Genomic DNA, 15,252 nt, shown 5'->3' with positions numbered 1-15,252 from the left:
ATGCAAGCTTCATTATGTCAATGAATTTGAATGGTTAATTGTTTGGACACGTTCTATAAAATAATTTTACCGAACATAAGTTTGTATCTGATATAATATTTTTGTGCAGAAAATAATCAAATCGCAGCCTTTAATAATTTTAATATTTTTCTATACTTATAAAAAAAATCAAATTTCATTGCCAGCCAATTTGCCATACATTAACATCTCTAACTGACTTCTGTGTCTTTATTTAAGGGGTCACTTCAGGAGCAGGAGGACATTGAATCAGACTCGTCTCTGTCTCAGAGCCCCAATATGATGGACTGGCTCATTCAGGCGCGATCCACACGCAACCAGCAGCATCAAGACACAGTGCAAAGACAGAGGGTAGACAATCAAACAACGAATGTTGAGCAATAACATGATATCAATAAACTTAACTAGCACATTATATGCTGATATTTACATTGGCTTTAGAAAAACATCCTAGTTGCATTTGAATGGGCAGGAATGGATTTAGATTTTTGACATCAGCTCTTCTATATAATGCAGGAATTAGAGGAGCAGCTTGGCGAACAGAAGAAGTTACTGCAGTCTGTAGCATCTAGAGGGGAGGAGATTCTCTCACAGAGAACAACACCTAATGGAGAGAGGTCGGTCCTGCTCACTTGCTCACTATCTACATGTTCACGTCTTTCTTTAGCACACTTAAACTGCTCTTCTACAAATCAGGCCTGCCAATTTAACACAAATTTGGTGCGATAAAATAATGCAATATTGAAGTCGGCATGAAATACAAAAAGTTATATATTTCTATATTCTATATTTTCTTAATGCATATTATAGATCTTATTGTGAACAATTCATCCATACATATGTTTTTTTTTTATTGACCCTTGTTTAATTAAACTCTGACCTTCCAGTGAAAACGACTTGACTGTGGCTTGCTAAAATTTACTTGAGTTAAATTTACAACCCTTTGAAATGTAAATGATCACTGTACACTCCCAAACCGGTCTTCGTCCATGTAGACGATATACTGCCGATATGACCAATAGAAGTTTAATGGTCCTTCATATTCTTGACTTGTCCCAACCACAAAAGAAACCCCCTTCACACAAACCCCCCTTTTACCATTGAACGTCCTACAATTGATTCATATACCAGCCATTCTAGACATGACTTCCACTTTTCGTTGAACTGTAGGCCTTAAACCCCACCTGTGCAAGCTTGTGTTTATCTGCTTCCAAGTTTGAGTTTTCGATAATCAGTTACACTTGGATGCACATCACTATACACAAGAAAATATTTGCCCCTTTTAATTAAAGCAATTAATCATGGATCAGTATTCATTTGGTGACTATTCTTAGCAAAAATTGATGATATAGAGTTGATTAATTGTGATTTGATTACTAATTGTCATATAATGTAAGCAGTTTCTTTTAATAAGTTTTAATTTTAATTAATTGACAGTTATAATGCAAACATATATGAAAGACAAGTGTATGTAGCACAGACTCATAATGAGCTTCTTTCTTCACTGTTTGTAGTTCTCCTGCAGAAATTTCTGAAGGGGTTGATGGTCAATGGCCTGAGAGCATGAGCACAAAGGATCAAATGAGAGTCAAATGGGAGAACCTGAGCAAAGACCTTAACAACAAACTACAGCTGTCATTAAACACAATGGAGCAGTCACACTGTCACATGGTACATAGTCAACTTCAACACTATAATTGAGCTTTGTTTTCCCTTACAACATTTATAGTCCCATTTAGCGACTTGTTAGCAACCGCCTTTTACAAGACAAGTAAAAGCTTTAAAAACATCAGGAGGGGTAACCCATTAAAAAAATATTGACTTCAGGACGATGGAACCAGAAGTTCTGGCCTACAAAAAATACCTGCAGCACTAATTTCTTGTCCACTAAAAGAAGAAAACATAAAAACTGCCTCTCTGCTCTAAATAAATAAGGACCATCCTCTCTCTTAGCTATACCAGCCAGTGTCCAGTCCCTGTGGACTCTTCAGAGGGGAGCAAGTGAGTCAGGATATCCTGTCACCCAGAAGTCTGTTTGAAGGCTTCAGCCAAGACCTGGAGGACTTGCCTCAGGTACTGCCACTGAACATTTTAACATGATGTTAAACTGCACCAGGATTTTGTATTACTATAGCTAGCAAAGATTTATTTTCAGCTATTCTTTCCTTTATGTCCTCCCCACAGACAGGGGGCGCTGACACTAAGCGTGCATGTGCTCTGGAAAGGGCTCTCTATGAGGCGGTGTCCTCAGCTTCCTCCTGGCTGGACAATGCTGAGAATGAGCTCGTATCTGGCCCAATATTATTATCTGATGACTCAGAGACTCACCTGGGCCACCTTGAGGTCAGACATAGTCATTTTCATGAGAGTCTTAAAGTATTTTTGTTATAAGAATCACTAACACTGTTTGGCACTATATCTTTTCTGCTCTTGTCTCTTCAGGGTTTGGCTAAGGAGGTAAAGAATGTCAGCGAGGAGGTTTGTAAATGTCGGGATGTGCTCGGAGGGACAGAGCGGCTATGGGATGAAGGTGGAGGAAGTGTTTTGGTCGAGGAAGTGTTAGACAGTTTGGAGAGGAGACTAAAGCTGCTGGACACAGAGCTGGAGCAGCGATGTGACCGCATGAAAGACAAGCTGCAGGAACTCACTGTTTTCCAGGTATATGTCGCTTGTATCTGGTTATTTTTAATCAATATTTTGTTTTTTCTCGCTTGCTTTTTCTCTCACAAATATATTTTTCTCTTTGTCTATTTCACAGACTGAGTTGAGACTGTTACTTACTGCACTCAGTGACTCAAAGTACCAGCTTTTGCAGAAAATGAATGCAGCTATGGATCGGCCTGCTTCTAAACAAATGGAGGTCAGACACACATTCAAAATGACAGTTTGCATGACCCCAAGCAATACTTTGTTAATCGATTATGAGTAAGATCAATGAAAATTTCAATGTAAACAGATTCTAGCAGAAGCTGAGGACAGTCTGAGGGAATTTGAACAGAAAGTTTCTGAGATGAGAAGCAGAGGAGATACACTGCAGCCCAGCCAGCTCTGCACTCAAGAGCTGCTGAAACTACAGGTACACACATCTGTCTCTCTCCTGCTGTTTGCTTTAGAAACAGCAATTACAGTTGCTGATTTCATGATTTCCATTTCACTTTCCACTTGACATTGTGTTCTGCTGTGCAGGATGCTTATGAAGTTCTGGTGGAGATGGTGGGATCCAAACGGAGTGGGCTGAACCAGAGTTTGGTACTAAAGGCTCAGTATGAGAGAGCTCTGCAAGACCTGGTAGATCTGGTAGACACCGCCCAGGACAAAATGGCTGCTGATCAGAAAATGAAAGTGGGATCAGTGATTGAGGTTCAGATTCTCCTAAACAAACACAAGGTAAAACAGCCGTTTTTTGTGATTAATTGGTTTTAATATTATTATTATTATTATATTATTTTAAATTGTGATAAAATCTTGTCTTGATGAGCATAAGACACCTTTGTTCAAAAACATTTTTAAAAATCTTACAAACCCCAAACAATAGTGTACACGTATACATTTTACATTCTTTCTTATCTTGGAAAACCAACCAAACATATTGATGACTCTCATTTCATGCAATCAAATTCTCTCAATAATGTGAATGTCAATGCCACCTACTTTCTAAGATAATTTATTATATAGTGATGTTTGGTCCCCTTTTGGAGAGCATGTACTCATATTTTCTGTCTGTCTTTTCTTCCTGCAGGAGTTTTTTGAGGGGCTAGAGACACATGTTGTCCTGACACAGGCCTTCTTCAGGCAGGTCAGTGGTTTGGTGGTGCAGCGGGAAGTCCAAAGCCTGGAGGAAACTGTGGCTCAGGCCCAGGCTGTACTTAAACAGGCACACAAACGAGGAGTGGAGCTGGAGGGGATCCTGGAGGTTGTGTGGAATTGGGTTTCTATATAAGATAGATGCAGATTATAATAAGTGCATATGGAGTAAATAACTGTCATGTGTTTTGTGGCTTCAGTGGTGGAGCAGGTTGGTGGGTGATTATCAGGCCGTGTACAGGCAGCTGGAGGCAGTGGAAAGCAGCATTCCCAGTGTAGGCCTGGTGGAAGAGACAGAGGACAGACTGAGGGATAGAATTGCTCTATACCAGGTACAACTCCATCACACACATAGATCACTGAATCAGACACGGTTACACCAATCAAAAAATCAATACAACCATTATTTTACATTACAGACATTACATCACAGTATCGCATTAGTGAAGTATTAGAAATCAAATTGAGAATGCCTTTTGAATTAATCAATTCAGGAATTTAAATTGAAACTAAATTAGAAAACATGATGTAGATTTGAATTTAAGAAAGTAAAATTATACTTTACACCTTCATATATTATTACAGATTATAGATTGGATTTATTAAGATTTTTAAATGTGATGAAAAAATATAGTAAAACGGTAATAAACCTTTTTTATATTTGAATATATTTTAAAATGTAATTTATTCCTTAATTAGCTTAATTTTAAGTAGCCATTACTCGATCGTCAGTGTCACATGATCCTACAGAAATCATTCTAATATGCTGATTTGCTGATCAAGAAACATTTCAAATTTTTATCAATGCTGCTTAATATTTTTGTGGAGACTGTGATACTTTTTTAAGGATTCTTTAATAAATAGAAAGTTTAAAGATACTTAATTTATTTGAAATAGAAATATTTACTGTTACTTTTGATCATTTTTTTATTAAAAAAGATCCCAGTTGTAGAATGGTAGTGTACATTAGGAATGTGAGAAGATTTAAAAACAAGGAAGGGTAAATCTAAAACTAAAAGGAAGGGTGTGTTGACTATCCCACTCTCTGTAGCGTCTGAAGGCCGGTATGTCTGAGTGGCAGCCGCAGTTGTATAAGTTGTTGGAGGATGAGAAGAGGCTGCCTTTACATGTGTCTTGCTCAGAGCTGGAAGCTCAGCTCAATCAGCTGGGGGATCACTGGCTCAGCACCACTACTAAGATCAATAAAGAGCTACACCGATTGGACTCCACCCTCAAACACTGGATCAGGTCAGGACATCTGATCACTTTCTCTTTGTGATTCTCTTCTGCCTTAAAGAAAGATTACTGTAGAATCTTTATTGAATCTGGCCTAATTGTTTATTCAGTTAATTGATGTTGCATGGTGTCTTCATATTTCATTGTAGGTATCAGAGCCAGTCAGGTGAGCTAAGCCAATGGCTGAGTTCGGCACTAGACCGTCTGGAGTTTTGGAGCACTCAGTCTGTTACAGTACCTCAAGAGCTAGAGACCGTCAGAGACCATCTTCATGCCTTCCTGGTGAGAACGGCCATTAAATATCCTAATAAAAGAGGTTTAGGTCTCACTTGTCTTTCACAGACACACTCTATATCATCTCTATATCTGCAGGAATTCTCCAAAGAAGTGGACGCCAAGTCGTCTTTGCGCACATCAGTTCAGAGCCAGGGAAATCAGCTACTCCGGTTTAAGAAAGTGGACACGGCGGCACTCAGGGCAAACTTGGCCCAGGTAGACACGCAATGGGCCGATCTTCTCACCCGAATCCCTGTGGTCCAGGAGAAACTCCACCAGGTATGATAACTGGGACTGGTTGCATTGGCCCATTTCAGTTAAAGAAGGGTGTGATGATAATTAACATGCTCACGTGGCTTTGCTAAAAGTTGCATCCATGTTGTGACAAACAGCTGCAGATGGAGAAGTTGCCATCCCGTCATGCAATAACAGAGCTAATGAGCTGGATATCCCTCATGGAGAATATCATCCAAGAGGACCAGCAGAAGATCATGGGGGCAGTGGGATGTGAGGTTGTGCAAATGTACCTTCAGAAATACAAGGTACGAAAAAGTTAGAAAAGGCTGCAAGAACTGTTTTTTTTTCTTCTTCTAAAGAATAAAACATGGAATTAGTCATTTTGTACGGCATGAAAGATACCAAATTTCTCTCTGTCTTTATTGACCCCTCTAAACAGGGTTTTCAGATTGACCTGTCCTGTAAGCAGCTGACTGTGGACTTTGTGAATCAGTCAGTTCTGCAAATCAGCAGTCAGGACGTGGAGGGGAAACGCAGTGACAAAACTGACTTTGCTGAGCGTCTTGGGGCCATGAACCGCCGCTGGCAGATACTGCAGGGACTCGTTACAGAGAAGGTAAGACATACATTTAGAAAATTCTCATTTTTTGCTGGAACATGCATCATCAGGTTTTAAACTAATTTTTCAATTCAACTTTTCACTCAAATTGTTATAATGATATATTTTGTACTGAAAAAATGATAAAAATGACAAAAACAAGTGTTTTTACAAGTGGACTGTGACTTTTGGACCATAATTGTATGTAATTTACCTTTTTTTTATTATCATATACCAAACTGGTGCCTTCTGTGTTTTACAGATTCAGGTTTTAGAGGGTCTGCTTAAAATCTGGTTAGAGTTTGAGAATGTGGTTCAGACCTTGAAGACCTGGATTAGTGTACAGGAAGAGAAACTCAAAAAGAAGCACAGGATTGAGGATGTTTCCTCTGCCCAGAATGCACTTAAAGATTGTCAGGTAGATACTACAACCGTAGCTGTTAGGCTCTACACAATACACAGAATACAATACTGTATGTATTCATGGGTAAAGATTGCTTAAAAGATTTTTAAAGATTGATCTGACTGTCTGTGTATACAAGGAAATGGAAGTGTTGGTAAAGGAGAAAGAGAAGGATCTGGAGAGGGCTGAAGAGAAAGGATGCTTTCTACTCCAGGATAAGAAAGGCGAAGCCAGCTCTGTTATTATGGACACCCTAAAAGGCTTAAACCAGTCTTGGGCCAATCTGGATCACATGGTATGTTTCATGTAATGCAGTTCAGTGAAGCATCTAGATTTGGCATTTGTAATCTTCATGACGATATTTGTTAGCATTAGTTAACTACATTAGTTAACCAGAACTAACAATTAAAAATACTTCTAAAGAATGTATTAGTCCTGGTTAATGTTCATTTCGACATTTACTAATACATTAATAAAATGTAAAAAATGGTATCCGTTAATATTATTTAATGGCCATGCGATATGATGAACCCTAACAAGAACCCTAACAATGAACAGTTGTTTTTTATGACCTAACGTTAACAAAGATTAAAATTATTTATCAACTGTATTGTATCAAATACTATATCAAAAGTTAGTTAATGCATTTACTAATTTTAACTAATAAGTGTTGTAAGCCATTTACATTGTTTACCTTGAATTTGTTTCACTGGATTGATTCATAACTACATATTTGTATGTGTTTTTTGAAGCTGCATTGCCCACATAGTAATAGACACAAAATATGTACCATCACTAAGTTTTCATAATCAGATTTTCACCAAAACATTCAGCCTGATCAGTCTTAAGTGAGGTTTGTGTGTAATTGCAGATCGGGCAGCAGACGGTCAGTCTCCGGTCAGTGCTGGATCAATGGAGTCTATATAAACAAGCATATGAGGAGATTCAAGGCTACCTGATGGAGGGACGTTACGCCATCTCTCGTCTGCGCCTTCTCACCGGCTCCCTAGAAGCTGTGCAGGTTCAAGTAGAGAATCTTGAGGTGCAAAACTGTGCAAACCATGAATGAGTTGTCATTAGCATTATTTGGAGCAAGAACCTAAAATCACCATGGGTATTTTTGTGTCTCAGAGTTTACAAGATGAGCTGGAGAAACAGGAGAGCAGTTTACGGAAACTGGGCTCCATAACAGAACAGCTGCTGAGAGATTGTCATCCCTCAGTGAGCGATTCCCTCAACACAGCACTGGGTGACGTAAATCTCAGGTGAGTTTCAAACGCCTCTAGTATCTAATGAAGACACTGATCAGTACAAAGTGATCGGAAATCATTGATCTTCTGCTGATCTGCTGTCAGGTGGAACACGCTGCTGGAGCAGATCTCAGATCAGCTGAGGAAGAGTAAGAGCCTGCTGCAGCTGTGGCAGCATTACAATGCAATTCATGCTCAGAGCAGCACCGATATCCAAAAACTAGAGGAACAGGTGGAACATCTACTCAAGAGCGCCACTCACAGAGACATCACAGAACAGGAAGTAAAGGTGAGGATTTATGAATGCATGGTAGGTTTGCAAGCCTCTTAAATGTGTGTTTATGTCAGTGACACAAAAGTACGTAATCAGTTGGTAATTCTGACAACTGTGTGCCGTTGTAAAATCTTTGTAGCAATTGCCACAGTGGTCCTCTTTGTAAAACTGGCATTTCTTTAGGGCCTCATGGCGGCTGAGGGATCCGTAGAGTCTGTCCTGCAGCAGCTGGATGAGTTTTCAGAGCAGCTGAGACAACAAGTGGACCCCTCTGCCATGACAGCCTTCCATACAGACCACCTGTCACTCACTCAGCGATTGGCAACAGTTGGACGTGCCCTCCAAAGACAGCAGTCTCTGCTAGAGGTTCGGATGATTCAGATTTGACCTTCTGCACATAGACATTAAACTTTAAACAGAACATTTAAACAGTTTTCACACATTTATTTTAATAAAATATGCACTACTGTTTAAAAGCTTGGGCCAGTACGTTTATTTGATGTTTTGGTTTCTTATGCTCAATTATTTTATTAAAAAATACAGTACAAACAATGAATTGAAAGTTTAAAAGCAATTAGTTGCTTTTATATTATAAAAGTCTTTACTGTCACTTTTGATCAATTTAATGCATTCTTGCTAAATAAAAGTATTAATTTCCTTCAAAAAATAAGTCTTACTGTTTCCAAACCTTTGAAATGTTGTGTATATAATTTCAGACTGCAAAGCCTGTCAAATATAAAGAAAAAAAATTCTCCTTCCTTTCCTCAAGGTGGGTGTGAGGGACTATGAGAGGTTTAGTAAGGAGTTGCATTCTCTGAGTCAGTTGTCAGAAGAAGCTAAAAAGGTTCTGAAGGAACCAGACTCAATTGGACCTCCCGATATCTCATCTGTGCTGGAACACATGGAAAAACTTAAGGTAAAAATTGTTGACCATTTTCCTGTAAAATTATTATATTATATATACATCTGAACATTCTCATATCTATGTATCTATGTGTCTATAGACCCAAATGTTAAAGCTGAGTAGTCTTTCTCCTGATCTGGAACGTCTGAATGAGTTGGGTTATCAGCTTCCCCTCAACGATAATGAAATCAAGCGTTTGCAGAACCTAAACAGGAGTTGGTCATTGGACTCTGCTCGCGTAATAGAGAGATTCAGGTATGTGTGGTTACTCTTGATCTACAGTAGCGTTCAATTTTGGTGTTCTCCATAAACATGTGTAATATTTAGTTGCATGCACCTCTGTGTATTTGTTCGAGCAGTAAACTTCAAGCCCTGGTACTGCAAAGACAGACCTTCTTGGAGAAGTGTGATGCTTGGATGAACTTCCTCACCCAAACAGAGGAGAAGCTGGCCGCTGAGATCTCTGGGAACTACCAGAGCCTGCTAGACCAGCAGAGAGAGCATGAGGTACTGACAGACAAGTATTAATTCATGTTAAAAAAATGAGACCTTATTGTAGTGTTACAGATTTTGTTTAAAAACAAAAGTCTAGTATGCTCACCAAGACTGCATTTATGTGATCAAATAAATACACAGTAAAAAATTAAACATAACTGTTTTCTATTAATGTATTTTTTTAAACATAATTTATTCCTGTGATGGCAAAGCTAGATTTTCTGCATCATTACTCCAGTCTTCAGTGTCACATGATCCTCCATATATCATTCTAATATGCTGATTTAGTGTTCAAGAAATTCCAGAAATATTTTCCTTATTATGACAATTTTTGTCCCCATTATATTGGTCATTATTCAGTTTTTCATTTCAAAACTCACATTATAAGATGGATATAAAGCCGGGCTATTCAATTCCCGGCCCGCGGGCCAGGTCCGGCCCGCCAATCATCTGCATCCGGCCCGAGGGCACCCCAACCTCCCTCCTCTTCTTTTCCTGGCGGTGTGGCTAAATTTGGTTAGAAATGCGCGTGGCCGCAGTGGCGCCTGCAGTTGTACGGCTTTACGCACTGTTTGTGTACCATGAGCGTTCCGACTGACCTGAGAAACGTTTTCAGCCCAGATATTTCAGCAGTTATTATGTGTGTGTCCCGTATTTCTGTCGACTGAACCAGCGACATCAATCATTCCTGAATTAATCATTCTTTGGTTCGATTATTTCCTTTCCATGAATTGGCCAAACGCGCTTGCATAACGGTCTGAAACGATTCGGATTCGTTCGGACCGTTCTGTCACTTAATCATCTGAAGCGGTTTCTCGGTCAGTAACAACAAATAGAGAACAAATATTGCTGTTTTCTGTTGTTTCACTAGTTTACTTTGAACTACGCAGCGCGGCCCAGTGGATAACGGAACGCAAGCTTAAAGGAGTTGCGTTTACTCCCAGTCCCGGACACTATTATTAAACAGCGTTGCGACATCCAGTGAGAAGCGTTTCAGTCTGACACATCTCTCTGTATATATATAAATATAAATATAAATATTAAATATATAATTAATTTTGTGTATAGTTTTTACCTGTTTAGGCATTTATTATACAGTGTGAGTGAGTAGCCATGCATGGTTTTACCTATGATCTCACTGTCAGAATATTTTAATTTAAGCATATAATAATTATTAATAAAATAATTCTTACCAATAGCTATGATCTTGTATAATTCATATATTTGTACATAGGTGTAAATAAGTTATGTATTATGGTCTGATAAATCTGCATACTGTTGGGTTCCACATTTCCAAGTAATTACAATACTTTTATGTATACCTAAGCTTACTTATTGATACTGTTATGTTTCAATAAATAAGCTAAACCCATCGGCCCACCTCAACTTTTCTATTTAATAATCCGGCCCTTGAATGAAGCTAATTGAATAGCCCTGCTAAAAAGAATAAAATGCATTGAGTCATAGTTTAATGATCTACTTTATAGAACTGCTATACTAAACTTTTTTCTTTTGTGTGTGTGTGTGTTTGTGTTTGTGTGTGTTTGTGTGTGTGTGTGTGTGTGTGTGTGTGTGTGTGTGTGTGTGTGTGTGTGTGTGTGTGTGTGTGTGTGTGTGTGTGTGTGTGTGTGTGTGTGTGTGTGTGTGTGTGTGTTCGTGTGTCCGTGTGTGTGTGTGTGTGTGTGTGTATGTGTGTGTGTGCGTGTGTGTGTAGCTATTCCAAGTAGACATGTTTAGCCGACAACAAATTCTATACTCTATCATCAATGATGGACATCAGTTACTGAATCAGGGACAAGTGGAGGACAGGTAATGTTAGTTTATTTGTTTATTCTTATTCTTTCATTCAAAAATACTTGAAGTGACAGTCCTTTAATTTTTACTTACACAAAAGGGATGACTTTGGCTTGAAACTGGCACTGCTTAGTAACCAGTGGCAAGGCGTAGTGAGGCGGGCCCAGCAAAGACGGGGTATTATTGACAGTTTGGTTCGGCAGTGGCAGCGGTACACAGATCTGATAGAGAAACTGCGCCACTGGTTGGAAGAGGTGTCACTGGAACCAGATGACCAACAACAGGGAGCAACAGTAGCACTACAGCAGATCCGTGGAATGTTAGACCACATACAGGTAAAGATACAGCCTTAGTTGTGTTAACAATCGAAATAATACCCACCTGCAAATAGCCTCAAGCAATATGGACGTTCACTTTTCTCCCTCTAGCTGAAGGAGCGTGTGCTCCAGAGGCAACAGGGCAGCTACATCCTCACGGTGGAGGCTGGAAGGCAACTCCTCCTGTGGGCTGATGCCAGAGCGGAGGCCTCGCTTCACACTGAGCTCAGTGATGTGCAGGAGCACTGGAAGACCATTAACATCCGCCTCGATGAAAGGAAGAAAAACCTGCTTTCTTTGTTAAGGGTAAGTTAGGTGTAAATGTAAATTGTAACATATTTGGTTTTGCACTACTGTTTGACTTGTTGCTTATTCGCTTGATTTAGTTGTTCATATAATTGAAAAAGTATAAATTTGAATAGTTTAGTAGAGTAGAGTGTTTGGTTATTTGTATTTCTTAAGACGGCTTGCTGGATGTGTTTTACTGTGAGTTGATTGGTATTATTAGCACATGTATAATTAGTGGTCAAAGTCTGAGAGCACTGGTAAAAATTGCATTTTTCTAATACATTTTTAATTATTTATTAATATGTTACTAATTTAATTATCAGCAAAACAATGTGATTGTAAAAATGTAATTTAAAAATTAAAATTAATTTCAGGAAAAAAAGTGCTTTATTATTTTCTTATGATTAGTCACCTAGAAATAGCAAAAAATTTTTTAAAATCTTTATTTATTTTTTAATTATTTGTTTTAAATATGTTTACTTTAAAACTATTTATTTTAAATGTATTAATTTTACAATCTAAAATTTTATTTTTAGGCTTTTATTTTCAGGTTTTTCTATGTGATTTCAGACTTTTGGACCCCACTGTATAAATATGACATGCTGTTGCATTGTGCGAGAAGTTCCTGTTGCTGTGTTGTGTGATTTGTAAAAAAATGTAGGATTTTTATGGTTTACATATCTCACAGATTTTTAAGGGCTGGGTCTATAGTTAAACTATCAAGTTCAGATTGTTTTTGTGCTCTGTGAAATCAGGGCTACAAGCTATTTTGAGCTACAAATATCAGAAATATGAAAATATAGCTGCAGTGTTAAAAAATGCACAACAAAAATCAAATATACAAAGCGAAGATTCTGCAAACCTATAAATGGATCTCTTTTTCATAGTGCTTTTCCTAAAAGAAAAGAGAGACATTGAATGACTTTGCATCTGACCTTACAGAGCAAATAGAGGCAAGCTACTGTAGCATAATGAGAGGAAGAGTGAGAGAGTGTGCACATCATGTTTAGTGTGAGTGTGTGAGGAGGATGAAAGAGAGAGAATTGGAGGAAGAGGCAGCGAGAGAAATATCTTCAGTACTGTGGGAGGGAGTCCGAGCGGTGCTGCGCTGCCAACACAGGGCAGCAGGGATAGGGAGACATCCGCTCCATTTTGACGCAGCACACTTGGGGACAGACAACAAATTTGGATTGCAAAGGAAAATGGCTCCTTTTACTTTCAGGCTCTGCCTTTTTCTCTTCCTCTCTCTTCCACATCCCTCTGTTTTCTCGGATGACATGATAGAAGGTACCTCACTGCTTTTATCTCTGCATGATAATCTTTCTCTCTGTGTCTCGGGACCATGACCCTTTGCTCTGGCCACGTTTAAATAAAGACCTGGCTGGATTTGGTTACATATGACTTTCTTTATTACAATCCTCTTGATTACTAATGTGATGATCTCTGTATGTCTATATTCGACTTTTCCTCGAGTGTTGTAATAAGCATGTTCATCAGTGCACAAAAAACTGCAAAGCTTGATGTTTCTTAAATGCATAATGGCATACCTTGCCAGACTGTGTACTGCAGCAACTGCAGAGTGGCATAAAAGGACGGGCAATCCTTGAAAATTTTCATGCTCACTCTCTCTTGTGATTTCACAATATTATTTCTTTCTGGCTATGTGTGCAGGACTGGGATCAGTGTGAGAAAGGAATTGCTGCATCGCACGAGAAGTTGAGGGACTTCAAGCAAAAGCTCTCTGTGCCTTTACCCGACCACCACGAGGAGCTGCACACAGAACAGATTCGCTGCAAGGTACACAAATGAAATCGGACTCATCTTGTGTCCTATGAGCTTCTAGAAACGTGTTGCTTCAGCAACATCTGAGTATCTTTCTCATCATTTGTGTTAAAGAATTTCCTAAACAGATTTGACGTGATAACACAACAGCATCTCTGGTCTAGATAATTATTCTACATATTTGTCTTTGCAGTTTGCTGCTGTCAACCACTGCATTAATAATACCCTTGCTTACTTCATGTAGAATGTGTGTAATGCCCTGACGCTTTGATTCATTTTTTATCTGCAAAGAAGGGTTGATTTGAGAGGTGTGTGTAGTGTAGCAGAAACTTTGTGGAAGTGACATCAACCTCTGATCTCAATGAGCTAGACTATCAGCAAGAGTTTCTTTGACTTTGCCTGAGTAAGAAGTTGAGGTGCATGCTAATCATGCTACAACCCTTCATGTTAGCAGAGACGCTGAGGGCGTGCTTATGCAGCAACAAAACAAAAGTGTTACCAGCTTTTTCTATTCTAATTATTTCTTGACACAGATTATGTGTTCATGTGCTTAATGTCTTTTTGACTGTTGTTATTTGTGAGACACATACCATATCTGTATTAGGATTATACAGTGCAACACGCTGTGAATTCTTGCCGAGATATTAATATCAACAAAAATGCAATTAATGTCATCTGGTTTGTGCGTATGAGGGGAAGAATATGTGGAGACAATATTCCTGTTTTAGATAAATGAAACCAGCAGATACAGTTTTATCTGTAATTTAAAGACGTTCAAACTTTTTATTTTATTTTACTTTGCATCTTACATTTTGTTTGTTTAAATACTTTTCTAAGTCCTAAAACGTTATTTTCAGCAGGTACAATTTGAACTGTAATTAAAATTTTATTAATTTAGTTTAGTTTGACATCATTTTGTATGTTTATTTATTTAAATCCTAAATTTTTTAGGTAACACTTTAGTTTAGGGTCCAATTCTCACTATTAACTAGTTGCTTATTAGCATGCATATTACTAGGATATTGGCTGTGTATTAGTACTTATAAAGCACATATTAATGCCTTATTCTGCATGACCATATTCTACATTTCTAATCCTACCCAATACCTTTAACTTAACAAGTACTTAACAATGACCTTACTAACTATTAATTAGCAGTAATTATGTGTTTATTGAAGCAAAAGTCTTAGTTAATAGTGAGAATTGGACCCTAAACTAAAGTGTGACCAGACTTTATTTTCACGAGTTGCTGTCTGAACTGTAATTCTTTTAATTTTATCTTCTTTTTATTGTTTTGTTTGTTTATGAAGTGTTCCTGATGACTGTGTACTGTATGTGTGTGATAGGAATTAGAGGGCAGTATTGAAGGCTGGGTTGATGATGTAGCCGGACTGTGTATTTTGAGGGAGTCTCTCTCCAGCGGCCTCAGTGCTGATGACCTCACAGTCCTAGACGAGAGACTGATATTACTCCAGAGACAGTGGGAAGAGACCTGTCACCAGGTACACACGTCAGCCAAACAGTCTGTCCCTTCAAATTTTTTTTTACACTATAACACAGTCTATGCACAGCTGTC

At 38.5% G+C, this 15,252-nt stretch overlaps 1 protein-coding gene across 1 annotated transcript in view; it reads left to right on the top strand.

Moving 5' to 3' along the window:
* The window catches only part of syne1a (spectrin repeat containing, nuclear envelope 1a), a 119,433-nt gene that overhangs the window by 87,523 nt on the left and 16,658 nt on the right, over nt 1-15,252 (top strand). Inside the window, exons 98-127 of the mRNA XM_077221161.1 lie at nt 238-369; nt 535-635; nt 1,533-1,689; nt 1,972-2,091; nt 2,203-2,361; nt 2,461-2,676; nt 2,777-2,878; nt 2,975-3,094; nt 3,205-3,405; nt 3,758-3,931; nt 4,023-4,154; nt 4,874-5,070; nt 5,208-5,340; nt 5,431-5,613; nt 5,727-5,876; nt 6,011-6,187; nt 6,432-6,587; nt 6,712-6,867; nt 7,444-7,614; nt 7,704-7,837; nt 7,928-8,111; nt 8,280-8,462; nt 8,866-9,012; nt 9,101-9,255; nt 9,360-9,507; nt 11,210-11,304; nt 11,390-11,624; nt 11,718-11,912; nt 13,566-13,691; nt 15,023-15,178. Of these exons, the coding sequence (XP_077077276.1) occupies nt 238-369; nt 535-635; nt 1,533-1,689; nt 1,972-2,091; nt 2,203-2,361; nt 2,461-2,676; nt 2,777-2,878; nt 2,975-3,094; nt 3,205-3,405; nt 3,758-3,931; nt 4,023-4,154; nt 4,874-5,070; nt 5,208-5,340; nt 5,431-5,613; nt 5,727-5,876; nt 6,011-6,187; nt 6,432-6,587; nt 6,712-6,867; nt 7,444-7,614; nt 7,704-7,837; nt 7,928-8,111; nt 8,280-8,462; nt 8,866-9,012; nt 9,101-9,255; nt 9,360-9,507; nt 11,210-11,304; nt 11,390-11,624; nt 11,718-11,912; nt 13,566-13,691; nt 15,023-15,178 (4,695 nt within the window). The remainder of the gene's footprint in view (nt 1-237; nt 370-534; nt 636-1,532; nt 1,690-1,971; nt 2,092-2,202; nt 2,362-2,460; nt 2,677-2,776; nt 2,879-2,974; nt 3,095-3,204; nt 3,406-3,757; nt 3,932-4,022; nt 4,155-4,873; nt 5,071-5,207; nt 5,341-5,430; nt 5,614-5,726; nt 5,877-6,010; nt 6,188-6,431; nt 6,588-6,711; nt 6,868-7,443; nt 7,615-7,703; nt 7,838-7,927; nt 8,112-8,279; nt 8,463-8,865; nt 9,013-9,100; nt 9,256-9,359; nt 9,508-11,209; nt 11,305-11,389; nt 11,625-11,717; nt 11,913-13,565; nt 13,692-15,022; nt 15,179-15,252) is intronic.

Source organism: Siphateles boraxobius, unplaced genomic scaffold, assembly GCF_051911475.1.
Source record: "Siphateles boraxobius isolate OS27281-9 unplaced genomic scaffold, OSU_SipBor_1 8, whole genome shotgun sequence".
Classification (NCBI taxonomy): Eukaryota; Metazoa; Chordata; class Actinopteri; order Cypriniformes; family Leuciscidae; genus Siphateles; species Siphateles boraxobius.
This window is presented reverse-complemented; position numbering and strand designations above follow the sequence as displayed.